Here is a 26,216-nt window from a genome sequence, read left to right on the forward strand (position 1 = left end):
TATCTGGCCCCAAACCTCAATGGTACCGAGGCTAAGAAGTCCTGTTCGAGCAGTTCTGAGCAGAGGAGTAATATGATCAGGCTTTTGTTTTAAGACTCACTCTGGTTCCCATACTGAGATATACTAAAAGGAGAGAGATTAGTTGGAAGGCTACTGCAGTGATACAGGAGAGAGATGGCAGTGATTGTGGCTTATGCCCAGAGGAGTAGCTGTGAAGATGGAAGGAGAGGTTGGATTCTGCATATATTTTAAAAATAGAGTAAAAAATGTATTCTAGTGAATTCAGAGTAGGAGTGAAAAAAAAGAGACAAGGTTTTTGACCTGAGCAACCGGGGAATGGCCCTGTCTTTACTAGATGAGGAAGACTGTAAGAGGAGGTTGGAGGCAGAAGCAGGGGACAGGGGATGGGGAAGTTCTGTGTTTAGGCCTTAGATATGCTAAGTTTGAGATGCCATATTAGACGTCAAGTAGAGATGCCAAGTAGAAAGCTAGACATACAAACCTGAGGTTCAAGAGAAAAGTCCAGGTTGGAGATACAAATTTGAGAGTCCTCAGGGAATAGAAGGGATTTGATATACTGGATAAGATGACCAGGGGAGTGAGTGTAGATAGAGAACAGGTATTAGGAATGGAGCCTTGGGGCCCATTGACAGTTAAGAGGTCAGGGAGATGAGGAGGAACCAGCGGCAAAGACTGAGAAGGACTGGCCAGAGAACAGAAGGAAAACCAGGGGATTCCCTGGAAGCCAAGGGAAGAGAGTATTTTAAGGAGGGAGGGATCAGCTGGGCCAGATGCTGCAGACAGGTCAAGCAGGATGAGCACTGGGTCTGGGGCAGAGGTCACTGATGACCCTGACAAGAGCAGTCTGTGTGGAATGGGAGAGGCAAAACAACAAAACTTGGATTCAGAGAAAATGGGAGGAGAGGATTTGGAGACAGCAAGTAACAACTCTTTTGTGATGTGCCGCATTGGGAAACAGGGAAATGGGAGGTAACGACAGGGGGCTATAGGGTCGTGAAAGGATTTTATGATGAAACAACAGCATATCTGTATGCTGATGGGGATGACCTAGTAGAGAGGGAAAACTAATGACATGGGAGAGAGGGGAGAATTGCTGGGGTGAACATCTTGAGTAAATGAGAAGGGATGATGGAAAAATCAAAAACACTAGTTCAAAAAGACACATGCACCCCCAGGTTCATAGCAGCACCATTTACAACAGCCAAGACATGGAAAAAACCTAAGTGCCCATCAACAGATGACTGATTTAAGAAGACGTGGTACATGTATACGGTGGAATATTACTCAGCCATAAAAAAGAATGAAATATTGCCATTTGCAGCAGTGTTGATGGACCCAGAGAATATCATACTAAGTGAAGCCAGACAGAGAAAGACAAATATTATATGATGTGCCTTATATGTGGAATGTAAAACACAACACAAATGAATCTATATACAAAACAGAAACAGACTCACAGACACAGAAGACAAATTTATGGTTACTACTTTATTGCTTTCTTAAAAAAGAGAGATGAAAAAAGTATATACTTGTTTTACCTCATCAAGATCTTTGGTCTCTCTGCCCAATTCATCATCGTCTTCATCAGAGTCAAGCTCTGGTCCAATGTAATTCCCAAACTCATCATACAAGTCAGTATCCATGATGCTGAAATTCAAGGAGAAGAGTTAGACGCTGGCAAGGTAATCAGGGCCTCCGCCCTAGCCTGTGGCTGACCATATCCCTCATACAGTCTCCTCTCCAGTTACATCAACCCACTGACTGCTCCTCCAAAGCCCTGTATCTTCCCCTCCTGTCTGTTCCACTCCTGTTTCTGTTTACATATACTTCACCCACTTCTTTTTTCTAACACTAAACAAATTTTAATTTTAAAATAATTAAATACCAGAAAGTTGCAAAAATAGTACACATAACTTTCTTTCTCCTAAATTATTTGCAGATAAGTTGCTGACACAATGTCTCATCGCCTCCTCATACTTTAGTGCAGCAGTTGGTAAACTATAGCCTGTGGCCAAATCTGGCCTGCCAACTGTTTTCAAACAGCCCTGAAGGTACGATGTTTTTTATTATTTTTAAATAGTTGAAAAAAATCAAAAGAATAATATTTCATGACACATGAAAATTAATTATATGAAATTCAAATTTCAGCGTCTCTAAAAACAGCATTATTGGAACACAGCCATGCTCATTCTTCCATATTGTCTGTGGCTGCTTTCACACTGTAACAGCGGAGCAGAGTAGCTGCCACTGAGCCCACATGGCCCACAAAGTCTAAAATATTTGCTATCCAGCCCTTGACAAAGTTTGCCAACCCCTGCTTTTAGTGCATGTGATTCCTACAAACGAGGACATTCTCCTACATAACCACAATACAACCATCAAAATCAGAAAACACTGACATATTACCACCACCTAACCCACAGGCCCCCATTCAAGTTTCACAGGCTGTTCCAATAATCTCCTGCACAGCAAAGGAGCCAATCCAGGATTCCATGTTTGCATTTAGCTGTCATGTCTTTAGTCTCTTTCAATCTGGAACAGTTTCTTGGTCTTTCCTTTGACTTCTATGACTTGACACTTTTGCAGATTATAGGCTAGTGAGTTTGTAGAATGTCCCTTAATTTAAGTTTGCCAATGTTTCCTCATGATTAGATTCAGGTTATGCATTTTTTGGCAAGAGTATCACAGAAGTGATGCCGTGCTCTTTTCAGTGCATCTTCTAACAAGTGGCATATGATTTTAGTTTGTCCCATCAGTGGTGATGTTAACTTCACCACTGATTATGGTGGTGCCTACCGGGCCTTTCCATTGTAAAGTTACATGCTTTCTCTTTGTAATTAATAAGTATTTTGTGGGTTGTCTCCACTTCAATTCTAGAAATTCTACTCAAAGTAACAGGTCAAACACCACCTCCTTCAAGCCTTCCTATAGCCTCAATTTCTCACTCTCCTATACTGCTGTAGCCTTTCATGTCTTTATCAGCATTTAATTCTGTCATGAATGGTAGTTAACTGTACTAATTACCCTCACCAACACCTCTACAGCTTACAGTAATAGGCAACAGACCAGAGTGTGGGTTAATGGTCAGGGCTCTGGAATTGGAAGACCTTGATTTGAATCCCAACTTTGTCACTTAATAACTGTGGCATTTCAGGTTATTTCACCTCTCCAAGCTTGTTTCTTTAATTGGAAAATAAAGTGATTAATCCCCATTGCATAAAGCGTTATGAGAATTAAGCAAAATAGGCTGTGTAAACAATTTACGACAGTTCTAGGCTCAATAAATGTTAGCTAGGATTATTTTTTGGCCATTCTTGAATATAGGAACCCTGCGTTCCTTGTGCCCACCTGCCAATGACCAAGACAGCGCTTCACCTAAGTAGAAACTGGATAAATGTTAACTGAACAGAATGTTTAATTTTGAAATACTGATACTTCTTTCATGAGGCTAATCCCGCCACCTCCCTCAATGCCCCTGTTGAGTGCTGACTGTGGATAAAATAGAGAATTAAGAGCTCCAAGCACTAATAATTAAATGTAAATTATTATGGAAACTTTCATATGCATAGAGATTCTTTTTACTTCCAAAGAGCTACCACATCTGTGCACATTTCATTCTCCCAAGACACCCATGAAATGACTGCAGAAATTTTTACAGAAGGCTGTCCATGGAACAACCCACCTCATTTCTGCTTCAGGGCCACTGCACTTACTATTCTCTTCCAAAATGCTCTCCCCTTGGGCATGTATACCTTGTTCCTTCATCTCACCCAGGTCTCTACTATATAAAATGTTACCGTCTCTGAGAAGCCTTCCCTTGTCACTCTAAAAAAAGCTCCACCTTGGGCTTCCCTGGTGGCGCAGTGGTTGAGAGTCCGCCTGCCGATGCGGGGGACGCGGGTTCGTGCCCCGGTCCGGGAGGATCCCACATGCCGCGGAGTGGCTGGGCCCGTGAGCCATGGCCGCTGGGCCTGCGTGTCCGGGGCCTGTGCTCCGCAGCGGGAGAGGCCGCAGCAGTGAGAGGCCCGCGTACCGCAAAAAAAAAAAAAAAAGCTCCACCTATACACACATTCTCCAACCCCCACTTTCATTGTTTTATTATTTTTATTAACATTTATCATTAACTGACACGTATCTATTCGTGTATTTACTGTCATCTCTCCAACTACAGTTGAAGCAAGGACTGTTTTTTTTCACTTAGAACGGTGCCTGGCACAAAATAGAACCTCAATCAGTATTTGCTCAATGACTAAATGAGTGACTCCAACAAGGCACACAGAAGATAGCTGACTTGCCCACAGTTGCACAAATTAGTTAATTTCGGTACCAAACTTCACCGCAGCTTCCCGCTACAACGCAGGCTCTCCAAGAAAAACAGAGTAAGGACGGAGAGAGCTTGGTAGAGAAAGGGTGAAGGCGGCACAGCTGGAAGAGGGAGTGAGGCAGGTGCATGGACAGTGCAAGAACGACCCCTGCCCCGGGAAAGGGTTTTAAAGATGGACAGGAGGGAACCCCGGAATCTGTGTGTGTGTGGGGGCGGTGTGGTAGGGCCTTCATTCCCTTTCCCGCCTCATCTGTAAAGTGAAAGGAGAAGATAGCATATAACGTCTCCTCTACATCTGCCATTATTTAATTTCCCATCCCACAGGAGCAACCTTCCCATGCCGTGGACCCGCGTCAACTCACCTCCCGCTGCTCAGCCAAAAACTCCGAGTAGGCCGCCGGAGATCGCGCTTCCGTCCAACGCCGCCGCACCGCCTGCGCCCGCTGTTCGGAAGGACCCCGCAGGCGCCGCGGTCGCGTTTCTGCCTCGGAGGACAGCCCTTTGCCTGTGGACCAGCTCGGAAGAATGCCGGCCGCGGACACAGGAACCTGCGAGGCGGAGTTGTGGGTCCCCAAACCAAGGCGTGGGCTGCTCCAAAGAAAACAAGGCCCGAGGAGGCGAGAATCTGATCAGGCGCCTCGGGGCTACCCTGACGGGGGCCTTCGGGGAGGTCACGTGGGCAGGCTGTTAGAGCAGTTGCTGGGCAACCACAGCTGCTGGGCGTGGTCTACGCTGAGCAGACGTGGTCTGGCGGTAACTGGGGATCCCCAAAGAAAGGAAACCAGGGCCCTGGCTGCTGGGGTGAAGGTCGGGGGCAGGAGGATTAGGTGTTCTATTTATTCAGTGACTGGCAAGGGTTCAGAACTAGACAGGAGCCAGGACACCTGAGTTCAGTTCCTGGCCAACCCAGCCTCCTTCTTGGTCTTCAAGCTTACCCATGTTGGGGTGGAGGGGGAGGGCACGGGGTTGGTTGTAGACCTCAAGCTTCCCTGCCCTAGGGCTGTTGATGATGACTTCACCACGTAATCTAGCGTAGTGCACTGGGAGTCTGATGGTCAAAGGGGTCTCACAATAAGGAAATGCTAGAGCCAAGACTAGAACCCCTATAGGTGATCTCCGTGTAGAACGGGTCAATCAGCCTCAGATATGCGGAGGCTGCAGAAGTACAGTGGCAGAGCTAAAGAGGTTGCCCAAGAACCTAGGAATCTGTGCTCCAGCCCTGGCTGGACAGAGGGATTTGGAAACGGGGATCATTGAGCCCCTTCTTCTGCCACCTCTACTTGATTTCCTGCTCAGTCACTGCATCTGGTTTGGGTGGAAAGTATCATTCCTCGTTAAAGACATTTAACAATGAGTGGAATTTTATCCCAGGGCTCAAGAGTAGGTTACAATAGTTCTGCTTTTGTGTGAGGGCCTCTATCACTCGCTATAGAGTGAGTCCATGTGGAAATGTGAAGGGACTGAATTCTGAAATCCAAATGCTTCCTCAGCCAAAGCACCAATGCTAAAATATTTTTAGAGGCAGAATAAAAAAGAATGAAAAATTGCCGTTTAAAACAACATGGATGGACCTAGAGGGTGTTATGCTAAGGTATTATACAGCATTACAGGATATTATAAGTCAGACAGAGAAAGACAAATACTGTATTATTTCACTTATATGTGGAATCTAAAACACAAATGAACAAACAAAACAGAACAAACTGGTGGTTGCCGGAGGGGAAGGGGGTGGTGGGGTGGATGAACTAGGTTAAGAAGCACAAACTTCCAGGTATAAAATATATGTTATGAGAATGTAATATACAGAATAGGGAATATAGTCAATAGTATTGTAATAACCTTAAATGATGACAGATGGTAACAAGACTTATTGTGGTGATCATCTTGTAATGTATATAACTGTCGAACCACTATGTTGTACACCTGAAACTAATATAACATTGTATATCAATTATACTTTAATTAAAAAAATATTTTCAGAGGCAGAGAGCAAAATTAAGACAAGGCACTAAATTGAAAGTCAAGACTATTTTCAGTGGCAACAAATCTTAAGCAAGACCTCACTGTGCAACTCAGCTTCCCTCCTCTGTAAGATAGAGAACTAGATTTTTATAACACCCCCCTCAAGATAAGTGACTAGACAACCAGAGTGCTTTGGGGTCATTCTGTGGGCTGGCAAAGAATCCAGATGCAACCCCCCACCCCTGATATTCACCCTCTGCTGACATTCATTCCCTTTGCCTTCCCAGGCACAGGCCATGAAAAGGAATGACATCATTGACTTCAAGGCTTTGGAGAAAGAGCTGCAGGCTGCACTCACTGCTGATGAGAAGTACAAACGGGAAAATGCTGCCAAGTTACGGGCAGTGGAACAGAGGGTGTCTTCCTATGAGGAGTTCAGGTCGGCTTACCGCCACTTTTCTCAGGCTCTCCTGTTATGGTTTACTATAGTGGATAAGAGCGTGCACTTGGAGTCAGACAATTCTGGGCTCAATCTTGGCCGTACCTTCTGCTACCTGTGAGATCCTGTGCAAGTTATTTAACCTATCTGAGCCTCTGTTCCTCATCCGTAAGAGAGAGTAACCACTGTCATGATTAAATGTTATTGCACATAAGATTCTGAGCACAATATCTGGCACATGGAAAGTGCTCAAAAGTTGTCAGCTATTGTTGCTGTTGTTGTTATTATCGTTGTCATATTGGCCTGCCAACAGGTTCAGCCGGTATCACACAAAGTCCAGCCACCTCACACCTACAGATGGCATTAGGTCCATCCCCTAATCTCTGTCCCTTGCCTGTAGGGGTATTGTCCTTGCATCACATCTGAAGCCGCTGGAGCAGAAGGACAAGATAGGAGGAAAGAGGACTGTGCCCTGGAACTGTCACACTATTCAGGGAAGGCCCTCCCAGGATGAAACCACTGAAATCTCCCCGGTAGGTGAGGCCCAGCAGGATTCTCTGCCTTAAACCTCCAACCCTGTTTTCTTATAACACATATGTTTTCCTTATTTCTCATGTAAAGCCAACAGAGGCAGGTTCCTGCCCCAATCCCAGAAAGAAAAGCAACCAATGGGTGGTGAGGCCAAAACCAGCCAGAACAAGTCAGAAAGGTGGGCTCGGCAGGCCCCTGTCAGTCAGTCCTTGGTTCCCATTCCCAGATCAGATTTGGGTTGCTCTGCCTCGAGTTATATGGTATAGAGCCTATGATCCTCTGGCAGTGTCGGGAAGGAGATCCAGCCTGTCATATCCTTAATACTCATCTTGAGTTCCTTTCCCTCCTCCTGAGGTTTCCAATTACCCCCTCTCCTGCCCTGCCCAGAGTAAACTCTGACTTAGTCTTGCAGAGCAGGGCTATGTCCACATTCATCAGTAGGAAAAGTCTGGTACAACTGAGAGTCTCAAATCACAGCCTGGGTTCCTTGGGACCCTCCCTCCCCATCCCATCCCTTGTTCTCTCATCTGAAAATGAGGCCCACAGGGACCGCAGCCTTGCCAGTGCTCAGAGAGTGATACTAGAGCTCAGATGAAAATCCACAGGCTCCCCTCACTCTCACTGTCACAGAGCAGCTGGAGGACCTCTGTACTCTCTTTCCTTCCTTTGCGATCCAGGAGAAAACGCTCCTCCAGCCCGAGACCTCGGCTGAGTTCTACCGTGATTGGCGGCGATACTTGCGGAGTGGGTCAGAGCGCTACGAGGCCCTGCTGCAGCTCGGGGGCCCAAAGCTGGGCCGCCTCTTCCAGATGGATGTGGGGTTTGGACTTCTAGGGGAGATGCTGATGGCGCTGGCTGATCACGTGAGGCCAGCTGACCGGTGGGTGGTGCTGGGGATCCTGCGCAGCCTGGCCAGCACCGGCCGCTTCACCCTGAACCTGAGCCTGATGAGCCATGCGGAGAGAGAGAGCTGCAGATCCTTGTTTCAGAAGCTGCAGGCCATGGGCACCCCCAGCCTGGAGGGGCGGGGTCTGGGGGAGCAGCCTGGTGGGCTTCAGGAGGAGGAGAGTCTTCTGCAAGAGCTGCTAAGGCTGTACCGTGTGGACTGATGGGACCAGTTACCTTCAGAGGCCCCCAGTGGTCACTGGAGGCATTTTTCGTTGTCTCGAGGGCTCTGCAAGACTGTAGTGAAAAGCCCACACCTAACTCCCTCTGGTCTTGGAATTTTCACAACAAAAGCAGTAACTGAATTTTCCCTTTTCCTCCAGCCTCTTGGGGGCTCCATATTCTGAACTGTGTAGATCCACAGGATGGTCAAGGGCCCAAGAAGTTGAAAGACTTTTGCTTCCCACCCTTAGAGTCTGCCAGTCTGCTAGCCCATGGCCCTGAGAGGTGGGTGAGCACCCAACCAAACACCGGTACCACCAGTTATAGCCTCCACTCAAAAAAAGGAAAAAGCAAAATTGTTAATCTTCCATGATAAATTAATACTGATCTCCATAGCTCTTAACAAGAGTATTTGTAACTGGAAACCAACAGAATGGACATTTAATCAATAAATGATCAAATGCTACCTCATTTGAGGTCCAGTATTTTTCTCCAGCTCCAGGGGCTGAGTTCCCGTGCAGGTTGGGCCTGGGAAAACCCCAAGCCATCAGCTCAGGCCTGGCCAGCCTCCCAGGCATCTTCAGGTGGCCAGATGTGCAGGTAGGAGGGTTGCCTTCAACTCCTGGATTAACCAAAGGGAGGACCTTTCCACCGGGCAGGCAGGGCAGAGCCTGGAACAGAGAGGCAGAGATTCCCCTGTCCTGGTACCTGGGCCCTTGCTTCTTATTCTGGCTTCCCCTGACCCATTCTTGAGTGAGTGCCAGTGTTCTAGAAAGGGGACAAAGGGCCAGGTTCTAGAATGGTTTTCCCTCAAGATCACGTCCGGAACGTTAGAAGGACATCTTGTACATCCACTGGGAATAAATTGCCTTGTCTGTGGCAGCTTCCTCTGCAGGTTGTTGCTTCTTTTCCTGGCTGCTGAATCCTTTCCTCATCTAGATGCCTCCTCCCAGCAGTGATTTCTAGAAGCCCCATAGGCCTTTAGTGCCTAGGTTCTGCCCCGCCCCCTCTGACTCTTCCCTCGTGCAGGCATGAACCTGGCCCAGGCCACTGTGCTCCTGTGGGTGTTGGGGAGCCTCCAGGCCTTTGAAATCGTGGAGAAGGAGAACATTTTTCAGAGGACCCCCTGCCCAGCGTTCCTGATGTTTGACAATGCAGCCTACCTGGCTGACATGAGCTTCGAGCTCCCCTGCCACTGCAAGCCCGAGGAGGTGTCCGCTGTCGTCTGGTACTATCAGAAGCACCTCGGCAGCGGCCACACCAAAGTGCTGACGGACTTTGATGGGCGGGTCCTGACGGAGGCAGCCCAGGTGCGCGTGGGCAGCGACATGCTGGTCCGCTTCAGCATCCACATGTTCAGCCTGTTGGTCTTCCGGGCGCAGCCCGAGGACTCAGGCTTGTATTTCTGCGGCACCCGCAAGGGGGACTACTTTTACGCCTACGACGTGGACATCCAGAGCAGTGAGAGGATGGTGGCCACCTTCGAGGACCAGGGCCAGGAGCCCTTCGCAGATGAGCACCACGGGAGCCTCCGTGTCTTCACCACCTTCTGGGAGTGGACCCCCTGCGACCGCTGCGGGGTGCGCGGGGAGCAGTGGCGCATTGGCCTGTGTTACCTGCAGAGCCCAGACCTCTCCCCCCGCTACCGCAAGACACTGCCCGACGTGGTGTCCTGTGGTTCACGGGCTGTGCCCAGGCAGCTCCGGGCCAAGGCCAGAGACCACGTCCCCGAGCTGCTGCTTCGGAGCTGCCTGGTGCCCTGCGAGAAGAAGAAGAAAATCCAGGAGGGTGTGATGGCCCTCTTCAGCTACGTGGCCAAAGTGGGCAGCCGGCCTTGGTTGCCCCCGGTGCCCATTCAGTTCCACCAGCAGAGGCTGGGCCATGGACTGATCATCTCCTGTCCCGGGGCCCGGCCGGAGCATGCCGTGGCCTGGGACAAGGACCACCAGTACCTCTACCGCACGCAGTACCTAAAGGGCGTCAATGGGTCCATGAGGGTGTTCATCGACCACGGCAACCATCTCCACATCCGCTTCACCCAGCTGGAAGACCGGGGCATCTACTATTGCTGGCGGCAGGGCGTGCGCATCGCTGGGCTCCGACTGGGCGTGACATCTCGAGGCCGCTACCCAGTCTCGTTCTCCAACCCCGAGATTCGGGCTGCCCTGGTGCTCACCCTGATAGGCTACCTGCTCATCACGGCAGTCTTCATCACTATTCACCTCTGTCGTTGTTGCTGTTACTCATTCCGCTGTTATCCCAACTTCTCCCCCTAGGCTCTCTCTTCCCCAGCTCTGAAGACCAGTTGTGCTCAAATGCGTTTCTTAAATGGTACCAGATGCCTCTGGATAGGCATCCTGAGCTGGGATGTGTGGCAGGGCATGTGGACAAAGTTGTTAGCTATAACCTGCTCCCTGCTGTCGTGAGCGAGTCTGAGACCCAATCTGGGAAGTGGGGAGGCCCGAGGCTGGTGGGAGATGGGGGACCGAAGCGAGATGGAAGTAGCCAGGGTGCATGTGTCTTCTGACTTCAGAGAAGGAAGAATTCTTGTGAACCTAACATTTATCACCTGTCTGGTGTTGAACAGTGTTTGACGTGCTTTATTTTCTTGCCTTCGAGGATTGCTAAGTGGGCGGTTTGAATTGGGGGTAGCAGAGGGAGGAAGAAAAGAGTCGGGGTACCTAGTGTGTATCCTCTTTGCCTTCTTTCCCAGCCTCATCCTGGGACTGGCAGGTAGAAATGGTGAGTTTGGGAATACAGGTAGAGACTACAACAGGGGAAATGGGTGAGGAAATTGTAGACTGAATTCAGGACTTTCCTGCCAGATTGGACCCAGGCTGGGGGCTGGGGGTGAGAAGAGGGGTGGGAAGCAAAGGCTGTGGGGGGCCGGCAGCAGGGCTGCAGGGCAGAGCAGGGCTGGAGATGGGATTTGTCATGTGGCCACTGCTGGGGGTGGCTGGGTGTCCCAAGATGATCAGTGATAAGAAGCAAGTTGTGTCTTGTCCAAGGCTACTTCCTGCCCCCTTCCCCCAGCCCCAGCCTCTGCCGAACAGATCAGAGTCCACTCTGGGGAAAGCCACAACAGTTGTCTTTATTTATGTCAGTGACTAAAGGCAGCAATGGTGCCCCGAAGGTTAGCAGCAGTGGGTGGCAGGAGGGAGTAGGGGAAGGGCACCAGTCTTGGAAAGAGGGAGGGACTCCTACTTCTCCCTCCCTCTGCCTTAGAGGGAGATGGGGACCCTGGAGTGGGCCTCTGAGCTCCACTCGTGGGCACGGATCATCTCGTGCCCGCCAGTCTTCCCGTGGACCGCAGAACAGGTGCTCGGGGTGAAAGTGTCTGCCCCAAGCTGTCCTGCCTCTAGGCTTCAGGAACACAAGCCAGTGTCTTCACTCTGCGTGGGTGTCGGGTTCCCAAATTATAAAACAGGGCGCTACCTAAAACACGGGGGTACGTTTTGTATTTGACTGCGAGGGGACAACAGGGGCCTTGGCTTAGGGAAGAGCAGCGGTCACTGTGGGGAGGAGGGGGTCGGGCGTGCAGCAGAGGCTTTGCCTAGCAGTATTTGCTGGGGTCAGGCGGCAGCTGCAGCGGCTCCCAGGCCTGGGTGGACAGGGATTATGCAGCCAGGAGAGGGCCTTTAGAGCTGGGACAAAGTGGGCCCTACCCCCAGGACCAGCAGCCTCTTTCTTTCCTGTTTCACCATCTTCAAGAGGATGAGTCACTTTCCTGATTCCCACGACCCAGAGGCCAAGGGTAACTGCCCACTCACAGCCCCCCACTCTGATGTCTGGCCTCATCCCAACCACCTCCTCTACCATCTCTACCTGCCCCCCCTCCAGCCTGTATGGGGTGGGGGGAGTCCTCCTGGGCTTGACCTCTCTGTGCCCACAGCTCGGGGCCAGGCCCCCTTCTACTCCCTCCCAGCACCCCTTCCCTCACCACTTACACTGTAGTTCCCCCAAATGCTGAGAATCAAGCTCCCACGGGCCCACGGCATGCCCACGTGGCAGCTCAGTGGGGCTGAGCCACTTGAACCATCACTCAGGAGGCCCCTCTGCAATCTGGGCAGCCCAGGAATTCTGTCCGGCGACTACTCCAGGTGGCAGGATAGCCCCACCCATCCTCAGACTGGTCAGAGTCAGTCTAGAAGAATAAGCCCCTGGCCAAGGCCTCCTTGCCTGTGGGGATTCCCCTGCCTGTCTCAGAGTCTCGGATTTCCTCCACCAGCCTGAGGAAATTCAAAGGCCCCATTCCCAGATACCCCCAGACACCTCCGGCTCTGGCAACAGTTGCCATGACAACAGGGATTCGGGATACGGAGGGTGATTTATTAGGTCTCCCTGCCCTCCCCAACTTCTCTCCTCCCTCCCAATTCTAACCCAAGCTGCTGGCCATGCCCCTCCAGGCTGCCCCTTTGGAGTGAGTGCCCTGTTAGAGTTGCTGGGTGCTGGGTGGGTGCTGTCTGACAGGCTTAATGCTGATGGAGCCTAGGGCAGCAAGCTGACATAGAGACTGAGGGGGAAAAGGAGCAGCTGGGGTGGGTGGGAACTCAAGTCTGGGGAAATTAACTAGCAGAGGAGAGGCAACTACCCCAACTCCTGCTGCAGGCCCCTCATACTGTGGGGCAGGGACCACCAGGTGGGTCCTGCCTCACATCACATCCTTGTGCTCCTGCTTGGACTCCTTAATGACCTGCAGGGGACAGAGAAGGTGCCACGGTTAGGTTAGGAGCTCACACAGACTCCAGGTCCACCACAGCTAGGCTATGGACCTAGACAAGTCCCCCGCCTTCCTGAGTCATCTTTTCTACGATAGTAGCCGGAACACCCCCATGCAGCAGTCAGAGGGGGAGATGAGGTAACACGGGCAAACAACTAGCACCGTGCCTGGCACATGGTGAGCTGATCTTGTAAGATTAGCTGGTACTGTTGCTGGTGTGATGGGGAGGGGGTTATGACCAATCCCCCCCATCCCATTCTTCTGCCAGGTTCCTTTCACCAAGCTGCAAGTTGAAAGTTGGGAGTGAAAGCTACTAACTTTAATTTTCTTTCTCTCTCCCCCAGGCCTGGCATGGGGGCACCTGAGTCTGAGGGTGAGACAGGGAGAAAGCTGGAGTCAGGACCCCATCCAGTGGTCTAGGCACCCAGGCTCCCCTTAGAACTGCCAGTGGAGGGGCTGGGGAAATGAATTACATCCGGGTTCCTTCCCCTCTTGCAGAGCCTCCCAGAGGAGCTCTTTGTGAATTATCAACAACCTTCTATGTACCAGTCAAGCTTTCTTCCAGAGTCTGCTGGGGCCAGAATCTGGGATCCACCCTCCTCACCTCTCCGTCCCGCATCTCCACGGTCTTCACCACGATGTTCCTCTTGAGGTGGCCTTCTGTCACGGAATTGGTGTCCAGGCTGGTTTCTGCAGGCATGAGGAGAGGAGGCCTCCATGGGCTTTCAGGGCACTAGACATCCTCTCCCACCCTCGGTTTCACCATGAAAGCCCCAGTCATGAGTACAAAAGCCTAGCCAATCAGGCAGAGAGGGCATAGGCTCTTCCAAAGTGGCTGGCAACCTCCTAAGTCCCCATGGTGCTGGGCAAGTCCTTGCTGCCCTGCTCACTCTCCTGGCCTGGCTGCATCTCAGCCCCTCTGCAAGCCCTCACCTGGCCCCTGGCTTCCTGACGACCCAGCGCCGTGCCAAGGAAGGAGCACGTGGGTTTTGAAGTCAGGCAGGCCAGAACTTGAGTCCCAGCTCAGCCACATGACTGTGGCCAAGTTAATTTGCCTCTTCCAGCCTCAGTGTCCTCATTTGCAAAATGGGGATGCTATTGTCTACTTTCCTACGTGGGAGTGAGGAGTCAGTTAACTGAGATAATGTTTGTTAAACAATGGGCACATATTAGTGCTCAATACACGTGGGTCCCTTTCCTGTCCCCCTTCCTCTTTCCTACTTCTCTCTGCCTCTTCTCTGGGCCCTAGTGACCCTTTTCTATCTGGCATTTGGCAGTATTGCCTCTACCTGGTCTGCCTGGTTAACCCTTCTGATGCTGAACTAAGCCCTGGGACATGCATAGCTAGTGTTCCTAAATTTCTAGCCCAAAAGAAAGAAGAATTTATTTTTCCTTAGCTAAGAATCATTTGAGGGCCACATACACTCTCTTTTCCCCTCCTCAGAGAGAAAAATATAACATGTCACACTCACTAATATTTAAAATTAAGAGCAGGGGACATAAAACTTTATTCACTCCAAGAGCAGCAGTCCAGGGGGAAATAACCCTCTAGGTTGAATCATCACTGAGCTGAGCAATGGAGCCTCAGGGACAGACGAATCAGGCAGAGAGCCTGGCCGCCGGGCACAGCGAGACCCTAGGGGCCCTCCCAGTGATGGGAAAGAGGTGAGGCAGAGGCTGGCATTTGCTCAGAGGCCCCAGAGTATCTCATCTGTGCATCCGAGGACTTATCACCTTGAACACCGGCCAACTCTGCTACTTTAACCTACATTTACCCTGTGCCAGGTCCTGGGCTGGGTGCTGAGGTTGCTGGGAAAATGACACAGGCTTGGCCCTTTAAGGAAACCTGGGAGGAGGGAGCCCAAGAGGATGGGGAAAGTGGGCTTGGTGAGGCTCGCTCCCTATCAAGCTGGGAAGAGCACCGTGTCTAGAAGGCAGGCAGGGCAGGCAGCTAACCGAGAGCCGAGCCGGCGGGGGCTCCATTTACAATCTGGTGAGCCTGTATTGGTATAACCTGTATTGTGAGGCTTTTGAGATGTCTTGTGACCTTGTGACCTTCCCCTTCTTTGGTGCTTTTGCCCCCTGTAGTGATAAGCAGTTAAAAAAAAAACACAAACATCAAACACTTGGATGGGCAGAGCTTAATCAGGGATCTGCAGACAGGACAGAGGTTGAGACCGTCACCCAGTTCTGCAATGGAATGGGGGGTGGGGATGGGGGTGTGGGGTGGGACAAAGGGCAGAGCAGGCTGCAAGCCCCACCTCGAATGCTCTGGGATGGTGTGTTCTGGCTAGAAGTTCTGCGGTGAATCATGAAGGTCCCCATGGAGAGCCCCAGGCCCGTTTGCCCTGGTCCTGGGCCCCAGGCCAGAACAGCAACCCACAGGCCTGGGGGAGGGGGCAGGAATCCAACACTCTGCCCACAAGACCCTGTTCTACTGACCTCGGATCTGCAGGTTGGAGAAGGTCTGCACAGGAATGGTGATGCTGAAAGACAGCAGAGAGAGAGAGGGGTGACCAGGCTGCCCGAGGATATCCCCAGGCCAGGATTTCATGACAGCTTTGAGGCTTTTTTCCTTGCCAGGAAAGGCCGACCCCATCTTTTAGCTTCCCCAGCAGCAAACACACTCCTTGGAGCTACCAAAGCCGGCAAGGGGCCTGGATATTGTAAGGGGAACATCTCTTTTCAAAAGAGAGTGGATGCCTGGAGGATGGCAGAGGGGAGAGAAGAGTGGCGAAGAGAATTCCCAGGAGGCAGAAGACACTGGTCAGGGGAAAAGAAGTCCGATTTTTGTTGGGAGGGTGGGGAGTGAGCCTCAGTTTGGGAGGTGACCCGAGTCCTTACTCTGGGACCTAATCAACATGGGCTGCATTGAATCCGTTCACTCATTCATCAGACATTCATTGAATACCAACTGTGTGTCAGGCAAGCACTGTGCTGGGCACTGGGATAGGAGGGAGCTGGACGCAAGACTGAATGAGACAGTCCCTGAAGGGAGCAAAGCAACTCCAGGGAGGGGCCAGCAGGGAGGGCTGCTAGGCAGGCCTCACCGGTTCTCTTCGCCCTCCAGCAGCTTCCTGTAGGTGGCGATCTCGATATCCAGGGCCAGTTTAACGCTGAGCAGGTCCTGGTACTCCTGCAGGTGGCGGGCCATCTCGTCCTTGAGGCTCTGCCCCTCCTCTTCCAGCCGGGCCAGCGCCTCCAGGTAACTCGCCGCCTCCCGCGCGTGGCGCTCGTCCTGCTCCCGCATCTGCCTCTCCAGGGACTCGTTCTGTGGGTGGAGTCGGCTGGTTTCTCGAGGCCCCGCCCCCGTCCCCGCCCCGCCCCGAGTAACTTCAGAGCTCCGCCCCCAGCCCTGGTCCCAGACCCTGGCCCTTTTCCAGCACCTCCTAGGGCGGCAGGTCCCGTCCTCCGGTTCGCCAGCCTCCGCTCGCGGACCCCTTCCGCCCCGCCTCTGGCCCTGCCCGCGCTCACCGTGCCGCGCAAGGACTCCAGGTCGCAGGTTAAGGCCTGCAGCTGGCGCCGGTAGTCGTTGGCCTCGTGCTTGGCCTGGCGGAGCAGCTCCGCGTTGCGGGCAGCGGCGTCCGTCAAGTCCGCAAACTAAATGGGGAGAGGGCTTTATGCTGAGGGGAGGGCTGGGGACGCTTATGGCGGGAGCTGTGCGGGCCCGTGGGGAGGAAGATGTCTGGAGGATCAGGGAGATGGGCGGGACCCCAAGGTTGTTGTTCAGCTCACCCCAGCCAATGGCCCTGGGTGGGATTATTCGCAGCGACTGCGGCCCGTGGACCGGGGACACAGAAGACACTGCTACGCCTCTAGCACCTAGCACAATGACTGGTCAGGGAATGCAGGAATGAACAGTGTTTGCCGCGGAATCCAGAATCTCCAGCACTGGCAGCTCCATCCGCGTGACCGAACCCTGTCCTTCTCCACCTTACACAGGGGATTCTGGTGAGCAGAGCTCTGTATTCTAATAGCCCTGCTGCAGTGAAGTCCTCAGGGCTCCATCACGTCTTGCCCTGCTCAGAACCATCACTGGCTTCTGCCACTTACACTCCTCAGCTCCACGCCCTGGCCCAGGATCTCTGGGCCCCTACCTCTTTGTGCTTTTCGGCCGCTACTCAGGCTCTGTCCTGCACTCTGAACGCCCCTTTCCTCTTTACTTTATGTTCACAGGCTTCCAGTCCTGCCTGGCCCCAGTGCCCTCCCTTCTATGATATCCTTCCTGTCCCCACATTGTATATAAACTCTGCCCTGCTGTGTTCTCCGTAGACATCATTATTGAGTGACATAACATCTCCCTGGTCAGACATGTCTCTGTATCCTGGGCAGAGCTGGAGATGTAGTAGATGCTCAATAACCCAGGATACAGACACATCAAGAATGCAGGCTTCCAAGTGAGATAGCTAGGGTTAGAAATCCAGCTCTACTGCTCAGGAGCTGTGTGACGTTGGGCAAGTTGGTTAACCTCTCTGGACTTTAGTTCTCTCATCTATCAAAGAACAGTACCTACTTCATGGTAAAATAATCCATGCAAAGCACAGGGCCTAATACACAACAGTGTTGGCTAATAGTAATAGCAATAAGTACTAATAAGTACTTATTGGAAATAATAGTGCCTGTGTAGCCCCAGGCAAATCACCTCACTTCTCTGGTGAAGGTCAGTCACTCAGAGAGGATCCTCCCCCAGCTTCCTCCACCCTCCTTCCCCAGTTCTTTTGTATGAAGCCAGGAGGGCCGCCTGGAGGAGGCAGGCTGGCCCAAAGTCAGGGCTACCTTGGAGCGGTACCACTCCTCCGCCTCATGCATGTTGCTGGATGCCACTGCCTCATACTGTGTACGGATCTCTCTCAGGGCTGCTGTGAGGTCGGGCTTGGCCACATCCATCTCCACGTGGACCTGCTGCTGAGCCAGCTGCTCCTGGAGCTCCCGCACCTCCTGGCCAGGGTGAGAGAAGGGATGCCAGGGCTCAGGGACCAGGCTGCAACTGGGGTTTCCCCACAGCATCATGCCCTCTTCTGTCTGTCCCTCGGACACAGAAGTTGGCTAAGGGAGATGGGCATTCCTAGTTGGAGGAAATGGCATGGCCCAGGCTAAGGGAGGCGGGGGTAGTTTGGGGGTCTCATGGTGTCCTCCTCCCAGGCCTGGAAGGCAGGAGCGTTGAAAGTGTGCCTGTATTCTCATGGGAGAGTGACTGAGTCCTTGTGGTGTGGGTGTGCCTATGGGTTCCCAGGTTCCCTGAGGCCCTGGATTCTGCATCCATTATCTGAAGTCAGAGCTCAGCGGGGGTAGGGGGTTTGTTCGTTTGTTTGTGTGTGTGTTTTTATGTATGGCTCTCATTTAAATGGAGACAGATGGCAGAGGGAATGGAGTCAGAGAGACTAACTGTGTGACCTTAGCAAGTTCTTTAACATCTCAGGGCTTCAGTGTCCTCCTCTGTGAAAAGGAGATAACACTGGAACGGTCCCTATCTCACACGGCTGTAGTGAAGAAAAACAGGAGGCAACGAGGCCCGTTGTAATTCTCAGTAAGTGGAGTGTGTGTCTGTGTGCATTTTACCAGGGGCTGGAGATGCTCTCTTGTCTATCATTTTGTACCCCGGTCGCACCACGAGGCATGTGAGCTCCCCAGCCAGGGATGGACCCCGTGCTCCCTGCAGTGGACGCACACAGTCCTAACCCCTGGACCACCAGGGAAGGCCCTGTCTTTATCTCTGTCTCCCTTAGTCTCTCTCTGTACCTCTCTCTGTCTTTTCTCTCTCATTTTCTTTCTCTGTCAGTCTGTCTCCTCTCTATGTCTGAATATCTCTGTCTCAGTCTCTGTCTCTTTTCCTCAGTTCCAATCTCTGTGTTGGCCTTTCCTCCCTCTGCCCTGGCCTTACCTCCTCATGGATCTTCCTCCAGAACCGGATTTCCTCCTCCAGAGACTCAGTCTTCCTCTCCAGATCCAGACGGCCCAGGGTGGCTTCATCTGCCTCCTGGAGTAGGGAGGAAGCAAAGGGCCCCTCTGACCCCAGACTCCTCCTCCCCACTCCCTAGTCTTATCTGATCCCTCCTTTTGTGGCTGCGGGGAGCAGCACACTGCTCTGGAGGGCTGGGCTTGGGGGCTGTGTTTGGGTGGGCTGCCATCAACACTTTCCCCCTCCCCGGCCCCTCCCCTCTACCACCCTGACCTGTCGATAGGCAGCCAGGTTGTTCTCAGCCTCCAGCCTCAGGTTGGTTTCATCCTGGAGCCTGGGGTAGGGGGACACATTCCTGGGTCCGGGCTCTTCTGAGGACTCTTGGACCCCTGCCCTAACCTCCCTGGAGGTGGCTGCCAGAGAACCGCCCCCGCTCCCTCCCAGGACCAATGTGAGTGGCAAGAGGAGTGAGGGGCAGATGGACTTGGCCAGGTGGGTGAGCAGACAAGGGCCTTCGCTCTAACTCATTACCAAGGTGCCTTATCAGGGTTGCTGCACCTGCTCCTGCTCACACAGGCGCTTCCACCAATGTACACTCACTGCTGCACACACACCACACACACACACACCACACACACACACACCACACACACCACATACATCACACACACACCACACACACACACACACCACACACACCACACACACACCACACACACCACACACACCACACACACACACCACACACACACACCACACACACACCACACACACACACACACACACACACACACACACACACACGGCCTCCCGCACTTGAAGTCACACACGCATGCCCTGCCAGCCCAGCAAGGACCATGCCCCTGGGGTTTCCTCTGACCTTTGGAAATGGGTTTTATTAAGATCTCCGCTTTACAGCTGTGCAAGTTGAAGTGTCTTGACTAGGGTCATAAGCTGGTGACAGGCAGAGTCTCCTGTATTCTGAAGCCAGTATTCTGCCTGCTCTTTCCCTCTCTTCCTGTAGCCCCAGCCCAGTCCTCCTGGTGCATACCAATCTTCCCTTCCGGTTCCCCCTCTAGACAGACCCAGGCTCAGAATAGGTGCGCTCCCCGACCACAGTAACAAGGCCCTGCAGTGAGTGAGACGCAGAGACCCTCCCCGCTGGGGGTCCCTGACTGTCCCACACAGCTTTCCCCAGCGGGGAGGCGCTGAGAGTACCCGAAGGTCTTTGGGAATCAGATCCCTGAGATCCTGGGCCTCCTCCCGGGCCCACCCTCATCCTGGGGAGCAAGGGCCACCCTCTCCTCCCAGAGGTGGGAAACTGGGGAGCAGGGAGGCAGAGCCCCTGCCCGAGACCCTGCAGGCCTGCAGGTGCTCCCTCTCTGGGGGTGGGGGGGCAGCTCAGTGCTCCCTGTTCATGACGCCCCTCTGCGGCCCCCTCCTCACTTCTGCCTCAGGGTGCCCAGGTCCTGCGCCAGATTGTCCCTCTCCACCTCGAGCCGGGCGCTGTTGGCGGTAAGTTGATCAAGCCGCAGCCGCAGCTCGCGCAGCTCCGCCTGGTAGACGTCGGCAAGCTTGGTGGGCTCCTTGGCCCGCAGCTGGTTCAGCTCAGCAGCCAGCGCCTTGTTCTGCTGTTCCAGGAAACGCACCTTCTCGATGTAGCTGGCGAAGCGGTCATTGAGCTCCATCATCTCCGCCCGCTCACTGACCCGGGTCTCCTTGAAGCTGGAGTTGAGCGCCCCGGCCAAGGAGAAGTCCACCCGGACCGGGAGTGCAGGCGGCATTCGAGCCAGGGACAGGCGGGTGACAGGACCCAGGCGGCGGCCCCCCACCCCCATCTCTGAGGAGGAGACATAGGAGCGGCGAGCCGCTGAGGTGACCCGTCTCCTCTCCATCCTGTCCTGGCTCTGCCTGCTCCTGGGATGTGCTGGCTTTATGAAGAAGGGCCTGGCCTGGCCCGGCCCAGGCTGGCCCTGGCAACACCCCCTGGCATAGCCTAAGTGGGTGGGGCTGGGCCGCAGCCCAGCCATGGGGAGAGTGCCTCTCATGCCCACCGAGGTCACTGTGCCCAGAGACAGGGCCTCCTGGGCATGCCAGCCCCAGCCTGGCTCCAGACGGAGGTGCTAGTGGGCAGTTCCCGGGGCCGATGCTGCGTCTGGGGCCCTGACCACTGGACAAGGAGACCCTTTCACTGGGACGGTGGGTCAAGGAAGGGCTGGACCAGATGACCTCTGACCTGTCTTCTAACTTTTAGATCCTATGACCCAGGCCTTTCCTCACTCAGCATTCTCAGGCACACTCAGTGCCTGTTAGATGCTGGGAATCTGGTGGAAGACAAACCTGTTCCATATCTTCAAGGAACAGCCTATGTTACAGTTTCCTGCCAGCCTCATTCCCAACAGATTCCTGGAGTCCACCCCTCTGAATACAGGCGTTCTGCATTCCTGCTTTCTCCCCATCTGCAGGTGCGGGGCTGTGGGCTGGAATTAGAACCCGCCCTTTGTCTGGAGGGTCAATTGAGGCCTCTGTCTAGCAGTGGGGGAATGATGGAAGGAACGTGGAGCCCCTGATAGGGTAAGTGGGGGCAGGCACTGTACTCTCTGGCCATCCCCCTGGGTCACTCTTAAGCCCCAGCCTCAGCCTCATCGGGCTCACCCCTTCCTTGCCCAGCCTCCCCACACCCCCTCCCAGAGCGCAGGCCTTGACAGCTCCACAAAGCACTTGTGAATGAGCTGGCTGTCCCAACTCCCATCTTTGTTCTTGTAACACCCCGTTTCCCTGGCCACCCCTCACCTCACTCTCACACTGGAGATTTATCTCCTTCAAGTTCCCACACATCGAGCTGAGAAGCTGGGAAAGGCTTCTGGGGAATCGGTGGGTTTGGGAACCTAGGAGCCAGTGGGTTTGAACTGGGAGCCTGGGGCCTGGGCCCTGTTGCCCCTTGAGATTTCAGATCCAATCACACCTTCTATCTGGTCCCCCGGGGTCAGTACCCTGCCCAGGCCCTTCACCCATCTGTGTCCCTGGACTTCTGGGAAGTGGGCAGCCTTCCTCTCCTGCCCCCCCCCCGCCACCGCCCCACTGCCCACTGCCCATGCCTGGGCCTCTGATGCCTTTTCCCGAGGACTTGCTGAATGGAGCCTTGTTCTCCACTGCCGGTGACGGTGTCGCGTGGCAAGGGCAGCCCTTGCAGGGGGCTGTGCTGTTTTTATCCCAAGATGCCAGCCTGTTGGGTGGGGTGCAGCCCAAACCCCTTGCTCAAAGAGCTTCTCGGAAAGCACCTGATGGGGGCTGGGGTGCAGCAGGGAGCAGGCTCTGTGCCCACCCCTGACCATTGTGTTTGTGCCATGGTGAGTCATTCAGTGGGCACCTCACAGTGGTGAGTCATTCAGTGGGCACCAAGGGGAAGCCCTGGGGGTAGCCCAGCACTGCCAGGTCTCCAGCTCTGCAGACAGGGTCTGGCTACTCGCCTCCTCCCCAGCTGTCAGAGCCAGCGCAGCCCCTGAGCTCCTGTCTGGGCAATGCCCCCTCGTCCACGCCAGGGGAGATGCTTTTCATTTGGGCAGGTTACAGGCTGCTTGCCAAGATTTCCCCGTGAGTCCCAAGCAGAGAGAGGAGGTGAGAATCCCTAATTCTTTAGCAGAGTCTGACCCTGGGCCTGAGCAGTATCATGGGGAGGGGAATCTTGAATCTTGAGGAGGGGGCACCCAGTCACTTGATCCTGCTGTGGGTTGAGGGGCCGGGGAAGGATGGGGGCAGGGAGTGACATTAAAGGAAGGACAAGACTGGGGACAAACCCTTGCCCCAGCTCCTCTCCGTGGCTTGGAGAGGCTGCCCTTCCAGCTTGCCGGGCAAGTCACAGTGTGTGGCCTTCTCCCTTTGTACAAGTGAAATCTAGTTGAAATGAGCGCAAAGCGGTCCTGGAGGGAAAAGATGTAATAGAGCAGGAAGGGCTTGTCAGGGACTCTCAGTGATTGTGTCTGGGAGACAGGGGCTCAGCTCGTTTTAGCAGCAGCAGCAGAGACCCCCTCCTTAACCCCTTCACCCACTCGCTGGGCCCCTGTCACCCACCCAGGCCCTCTCCCTCCATCTTCAACTCCCATCCAGCCTTCAGACCCAGCTCTACACTCAGCCCTTAACTATCTGAAGTTGTCCACACAGCGAAGCAAAGAAATAGATAGACTCAGTCGTGGTTGTTTATCAAACCTTCATTATTTTTTATTATACCTTCATTGTAGAAAAATCAGCAAATACAGATAAGCAAAACAAAATTTAATTAGCTATAATTTTGCCACCTGGAGATATAAACATTACCGGATTTTTTTCTACACATATAAATTCAGTTTTTAAAAGTAGGCTCATGCTGTACAAATTATTTTGTAACTTGCTTTTTTTTACTAGACAATATGTTGTGAACATCTTTCCATATCAGTAAATATTTATCTACATCATCATTTTAACAGTTGCATGGTTTTCCACTATGTGCATTAATGTAACCAAGCCCTGTTGTTGGACAGTTATGTCCCCTCTCCCTCTGTTCTAGGTCACACCATGATGCACATCTGCCTCAGGCAGACACAGCTCCCGGCCTCCACCTCTACCCCCCTCCTCCCAGCCTGACTCAGGCCCCATTCTCTGTGGCGCCTCCTCTCCTGCTTCCCCAATCTGAGGGCCTCATCTATCCAAAGCCTCGGGCCAGTTCCTAGACTGACTTCCGGACTAGATGGCAGAACGCTGCAGGTCCCAAGAAGAGGATGCCTGGACGCCCTTCCACACGGCCTTCGGCCAAGCTGCGCCCCACTGCAAGCCGAGTTGGGGACAAGATGACCTCCCACTCCCTGTGCCCATCTTCTACGTCAGAACTTGCCAGGATGCCCTCCTGCCTACAAGGCCCAAGTTGATCCCAGGATAGATCAACACGTCACCCGACCTCAACCTGCACACAAGGTGCCCAGTGTTTTCCAAACCTGCCAGCCTCTAATTCAAGGGGCCCTTTTGTCCCTTGACTGCTGCCCACTGACTCCACTTGTGCTCCTGCCACTCTCCCAGTGCTTGGCACAGCATGGTGGTCAGCAAGAGTGAGTGGGATGGAGAGAACGTGGATCTCTGACCAGTCCATCCACTCGGTGACCCATCTCTGAGGAAGGAAACTGGCCACTAGATGGCAGTGCTGAGCTGACCAGGTCTGAGTGGCCTGGTGGACATAGCCCTTTGGAGGCAGGAAGAAAGTTGGTCTCACAGCTCTAGGCAGGCTTTCTAAAACCCAAATGTGCATCACTTAGAGGGCTCACTAGAATTGCCTCTGACTGCTATGGCAGTGCCGTCTAGGTGAGAGAGCAAGGCCAGGGCCAGTCAATAGCTGTATGATCTTGGATGACTCAGGAACCTTCTCTGAGTCTCCATTTCCCCATCTGTAAAATGAGGTCTAGACATACTTACTTCCAAGGTAGTTGTGAGATAAAAATCAGTGAAAGCCAGACACAGCAGGTGCTCGACAAATCCTAGCTTCCATTTAATAACACCTACCAGGTGCTTTACCTGTTTCCATGTTAGCGCATCTGTGATGGGGTGGACCCGGGGGGCTGGGAGCTGGGTCTTCCAGGGGAGCGGCCATGTCCTGTTGACTCCATTGGGGTTGGGGCAGGGACAGCATGTGGGCAGGCCCCCCCTGCAAAGGGCAGTTACCTGGCAGTGTGGACAGGATGTGGGGAGGGGGGCAGCACCCTTTGCCCCCAGATCACTAGTTGTTTGTGGCTTTGGGTCTCCCAGGGAACATGTGAGAGTTATGTCCCCCTGTTCTGGAGGAGACTCAGAGTACAGGCTGTCTCCCAGCCTGCTTGCTCTCCTCCCTGACTCCCACAGTGGGCTCTGTCGCTCCATCCTTGCCCTTCCCCAACCCTTGTGGGCTTGAGACCCACAGCTCCATTGGCTTGAGAACCTCTTGGTGTGTCAACATCTCCCATGGGTGCGAGTCTCTTCTGCACTTTAGCCTGAGGCTTCCCAAGGGCAAGACCCCCTGAAGATGGGGTCCTCCCAATGCTAGACCTATGTTTTCCCATCAGACTGGGATGCACCTAAGGGTAGGGTCTGTCTCCCCCTTCAGACTCAGGCACCCACAGGACAGGAGCCGCCCTTTCCCCTTGGATGGGAGCCACCTAATGGGAGAACCCATGGTTCACTGTCAGCTGGGAGCTCCCTGAGGGCAGGGGTCTTCCCTTTCTGTTGGAGGATGGTTGGAGGATGGCTGCCTCAAGCCAGGGATGGTTCCTTCTCTGATCCTGAGCCTGTGTCCAGTCCAGCTCTGTCGGTTAGAAGCGCCCAACTCCTGTGGCTGCAGACGGGTTCCGGGTGAACCCTTGGACTCCTTCTCCTTCTCTTCCCCAGCCCCTCAGCCGTTGGAGGCATCAGCTCATTCACCTTCACAGACCCAGGGGCCAGGCTGCTGTGTTGGGGTTAATAAGCTCGGGCCCTTGCTCTACTCCTGCCTCCCCACCCAGCCAGGGGCCGCTCAAGCCTGCCCCCAGCCTCTAACCCTGAGACCAGCTCTTTAATTGCTTTCCTTGGTCTGCTCTGCTCCCTGCTCCCTTCCGTCTCCCTGCCTGACTGTGTCCCTTTGGGAGGGTGAGAGGCGGGGACCAGATGTGTCCCTGGAGGGAGGAGAGGGCTGACCGGTGGCCTGTTATTTCCAATCCAGTGATCCTTCAAATGGGCAGGATGAGCCGGGGGTAGGGCTGCGGGTGAGCCCAGGGGAGCTCTGGGGTGAGCTAGAAAACACAGCCATGGTCTCCAGGCTCTTGGGTATGACTCTGGTCCCTTCCTCCACCCACAAACTCCATCCCAAGACTTTCTAGGTCCCTATTCACAAAAGAACTGTGGAGAAGGGGAAGACAGCCAGAAACTAGACTCTGTCTGGGAAGCAGGATCCCCCAAACCTAGCCAAGAGCCAAAGAGACATTCTGGGGGAAACTGGAGGCAGATGAGCAAGGGTCTGGGAGGCAGGATGCCTGAGTTAGCAGCTGCCAAGGAGGAAGGATCCCCATGGGGTGATGATATCCCCTGTGGGTGCCAAGCCGATGGCTGGCAGTGGGAGGACCCAGTGGAAAAAGCCCAGTCCCTGCCTCTTGACACATCCTAACACTGACAGAGGTTTGGGTTTACGCTCAGGTGACAAGGACTCCATCCTGACTCTTTGTGTGAAGGGACCATGTCTTGT

At 53.4% G+C, this 26,216-nt stretch overlaps 4 protein-coding genes across 9 annotated transcripts in view; 2 read left to right on the forward strand and 2 right to left on the reverse strand.

The window, feature by feature from the left end:
* Window positions 1-4,804, reverse strand: part of EFTUD2 (elongation factor Tu GTP binding domain containing 2) — a 32,915-nt gene extending 28,111 nt beyond the window's left edge. The window contains exons 1-2 of the mRNA XM_029211493.1: window positions 4,708-4,804; window positions 1,560-1,668 (exon numbers count right to left, since the gene is read on the reverse strand). Coding sequence (XP_029067326.1) covers window positions 1,560-1,664 — 105 coding nt within the window. The 5' untranslated portion in view covers window positions 1,665-1,668; window positions 4,708-4,804. The remainder of the gene's footprint in view (window positions 1-1,559; window positions 1,669-4,707) is intronic.
* Window positions 4,805-4,870: 66 nt separating this feature from the next.
* CCDC103 (coiled-coil domain containing 103) lies at window positions 4,871-9,002 on the forward strand. Of its 5 annotated transcripts, none has more exons than XM_029211500.1 (4): window positions 4,871-5,152; window positions 6,595-6,746; window positions 7,147-7,279; window positions 7,955-8,811. In XM_029211500.1, the coding sequence occupies exons 1-4, from the start codon at window positions 4,871-4,873 to the stop codon at window positions 8,384-8,386; spliced, it is 999 nt and encodes a 332-aa protein (XP_029067333.1). In that variant the 3' UTR covers window positions 8,387-8,811. The 5 variants fall into 5 exon arrangements, with proteins under 5 accessions (XP_029067333.1, XP_029067338.1, XP_029067336.1 ...); XM_029211505.1 differs by having other exon boundaries at window positions 5,089-5,098; XM_029211503.1 differs by having other exon boundaries at window positions 5,112-5,146; window positions 7,955-9,002.
* Window positions 9,003-9,216: 214 nt separating this feature from the next.
* On the forward strand, window positions 9,217-10,660 carry FAM187A (family with sequence similarity 187 member A). The gene has a single exon (XM_029210819.1). It carries the CDS (start codon window positions 9,416-9,418, stop codon window positions 10,658-10,660), a length of 1,245 nt encoding a protein of 414 aa, XP_029066652.1. The 5' UTR covers window positions 9,217-9,415.
* Window positions 10,661-11,449: 789 nt separating this feature from the next.
* GFAP (glial fibrillary acidic protein) lies at window positions 11,450-20,954 on the reverse strand. 2 transcript variants are annotated; one of them, XM_029211981.1, is made up of 10 exons: window positions 20,450-20,954; window positions 19,277-19,337; window positions 18,986-19,081; window positions 17,881-18,042; window positions 16,579-16,704; window positions 16,155-16,375; window positions 15,547-15,590; window positions 15,061-15,186; window positions 13,709-13,794; window positions 12,536-13,077 (listed from the first exon to the last, which is right to left on the reverse strand). In XM_029211981.1, the coding sequence occupies exons 1-10, from the start codon at window positions 20,896-20,898 to the stop codon at window positions 13,036-13,038; spliced, it is 1,413 nt and encodes a 470-aa protein (XP_029067814.1). In that variant the 5' UTR covers window positions 20,899-20,954; the 3' UTR covers window positions 12,536-13,035. The 2 variants fall into 2 exon arrangements, with proteins under 2 accessions (XP_029067815.1, XP_029067814.1); XM_029211982.1 differs by lacking the exon at window positions 15,061-15,186 and having other exon boundaries at window positions 11,450-13,077; window positions 20,450-20,908.
* Window positions 20,955-26,216: the final 5,262 nt, after the last annotated feature.

This window comes from Monodon monoceros, unplaced genomic scaffold (assembly GCF_005190385.1).
Source record: "Monodon monoceros isolate NGI ecotype Baffin Bay Population unplaced genomic scaffold, NGI_Narwhal_1 Super_Scaffold_9, whole genome shotgun sequence".
NCBI classification, from domain to species: Eukaryota; Metazoa; Chordata; class Mammalia; order Artiodactyla; family Monodontidae; genus Monodon; species Monodon monoceros.

Coding starts and splice junctions, on each gene's coding strand:
- CCDC103 (XM_029211500.1), top strand. CDS start 4,871: ATGCCGGCCGCGGACACAGGAACCTGCGAGGCGGAGTTGTGGGTCCCC. Junction 5,153..6,594: donor CCCTGGCTGCTGGGGTGAAG/GTCGGGGGCAGG, acceptor TTGCCTTCCCAG/GCACAGGCCATGAAAAGGAA. Junction 6,747..7,146: donor TCTTCCTATGAGGAGTTCAG/GTCGGCTTACCG, acceptor CCTTGCCTGTAG/GGGTATTGTCCTTGCATCAC.
- FAM187A (XM_029210819.1), top strand. CDS start 9,416: ATGAACCTGGCCCAGGCCACTGTGCTCCTGTGGGTGTTGGGGAGCCTC.
- GFAP (XM_029211981.1), bottom strand. CDS start 20,898: ATGGAGAGGAGACGGGTCACCTCAGCGGCTCGCCGCTCCTATGTCTCC. Junction 19,082..19,276: donor ACCTGGCTGCCTATCGACAG/GTCAGGGTGGTA, acceptor TCCCTACTCCAG/GAGGCAGATGAAGCCACCCT. Junction 13,795..15,060: donor CCCCGCCGGCTCGGCTCTCG/GTTAGCTGCCTG, acceptor TCATGCCTGCAG/AAACCAGCCTGGACACCAAT.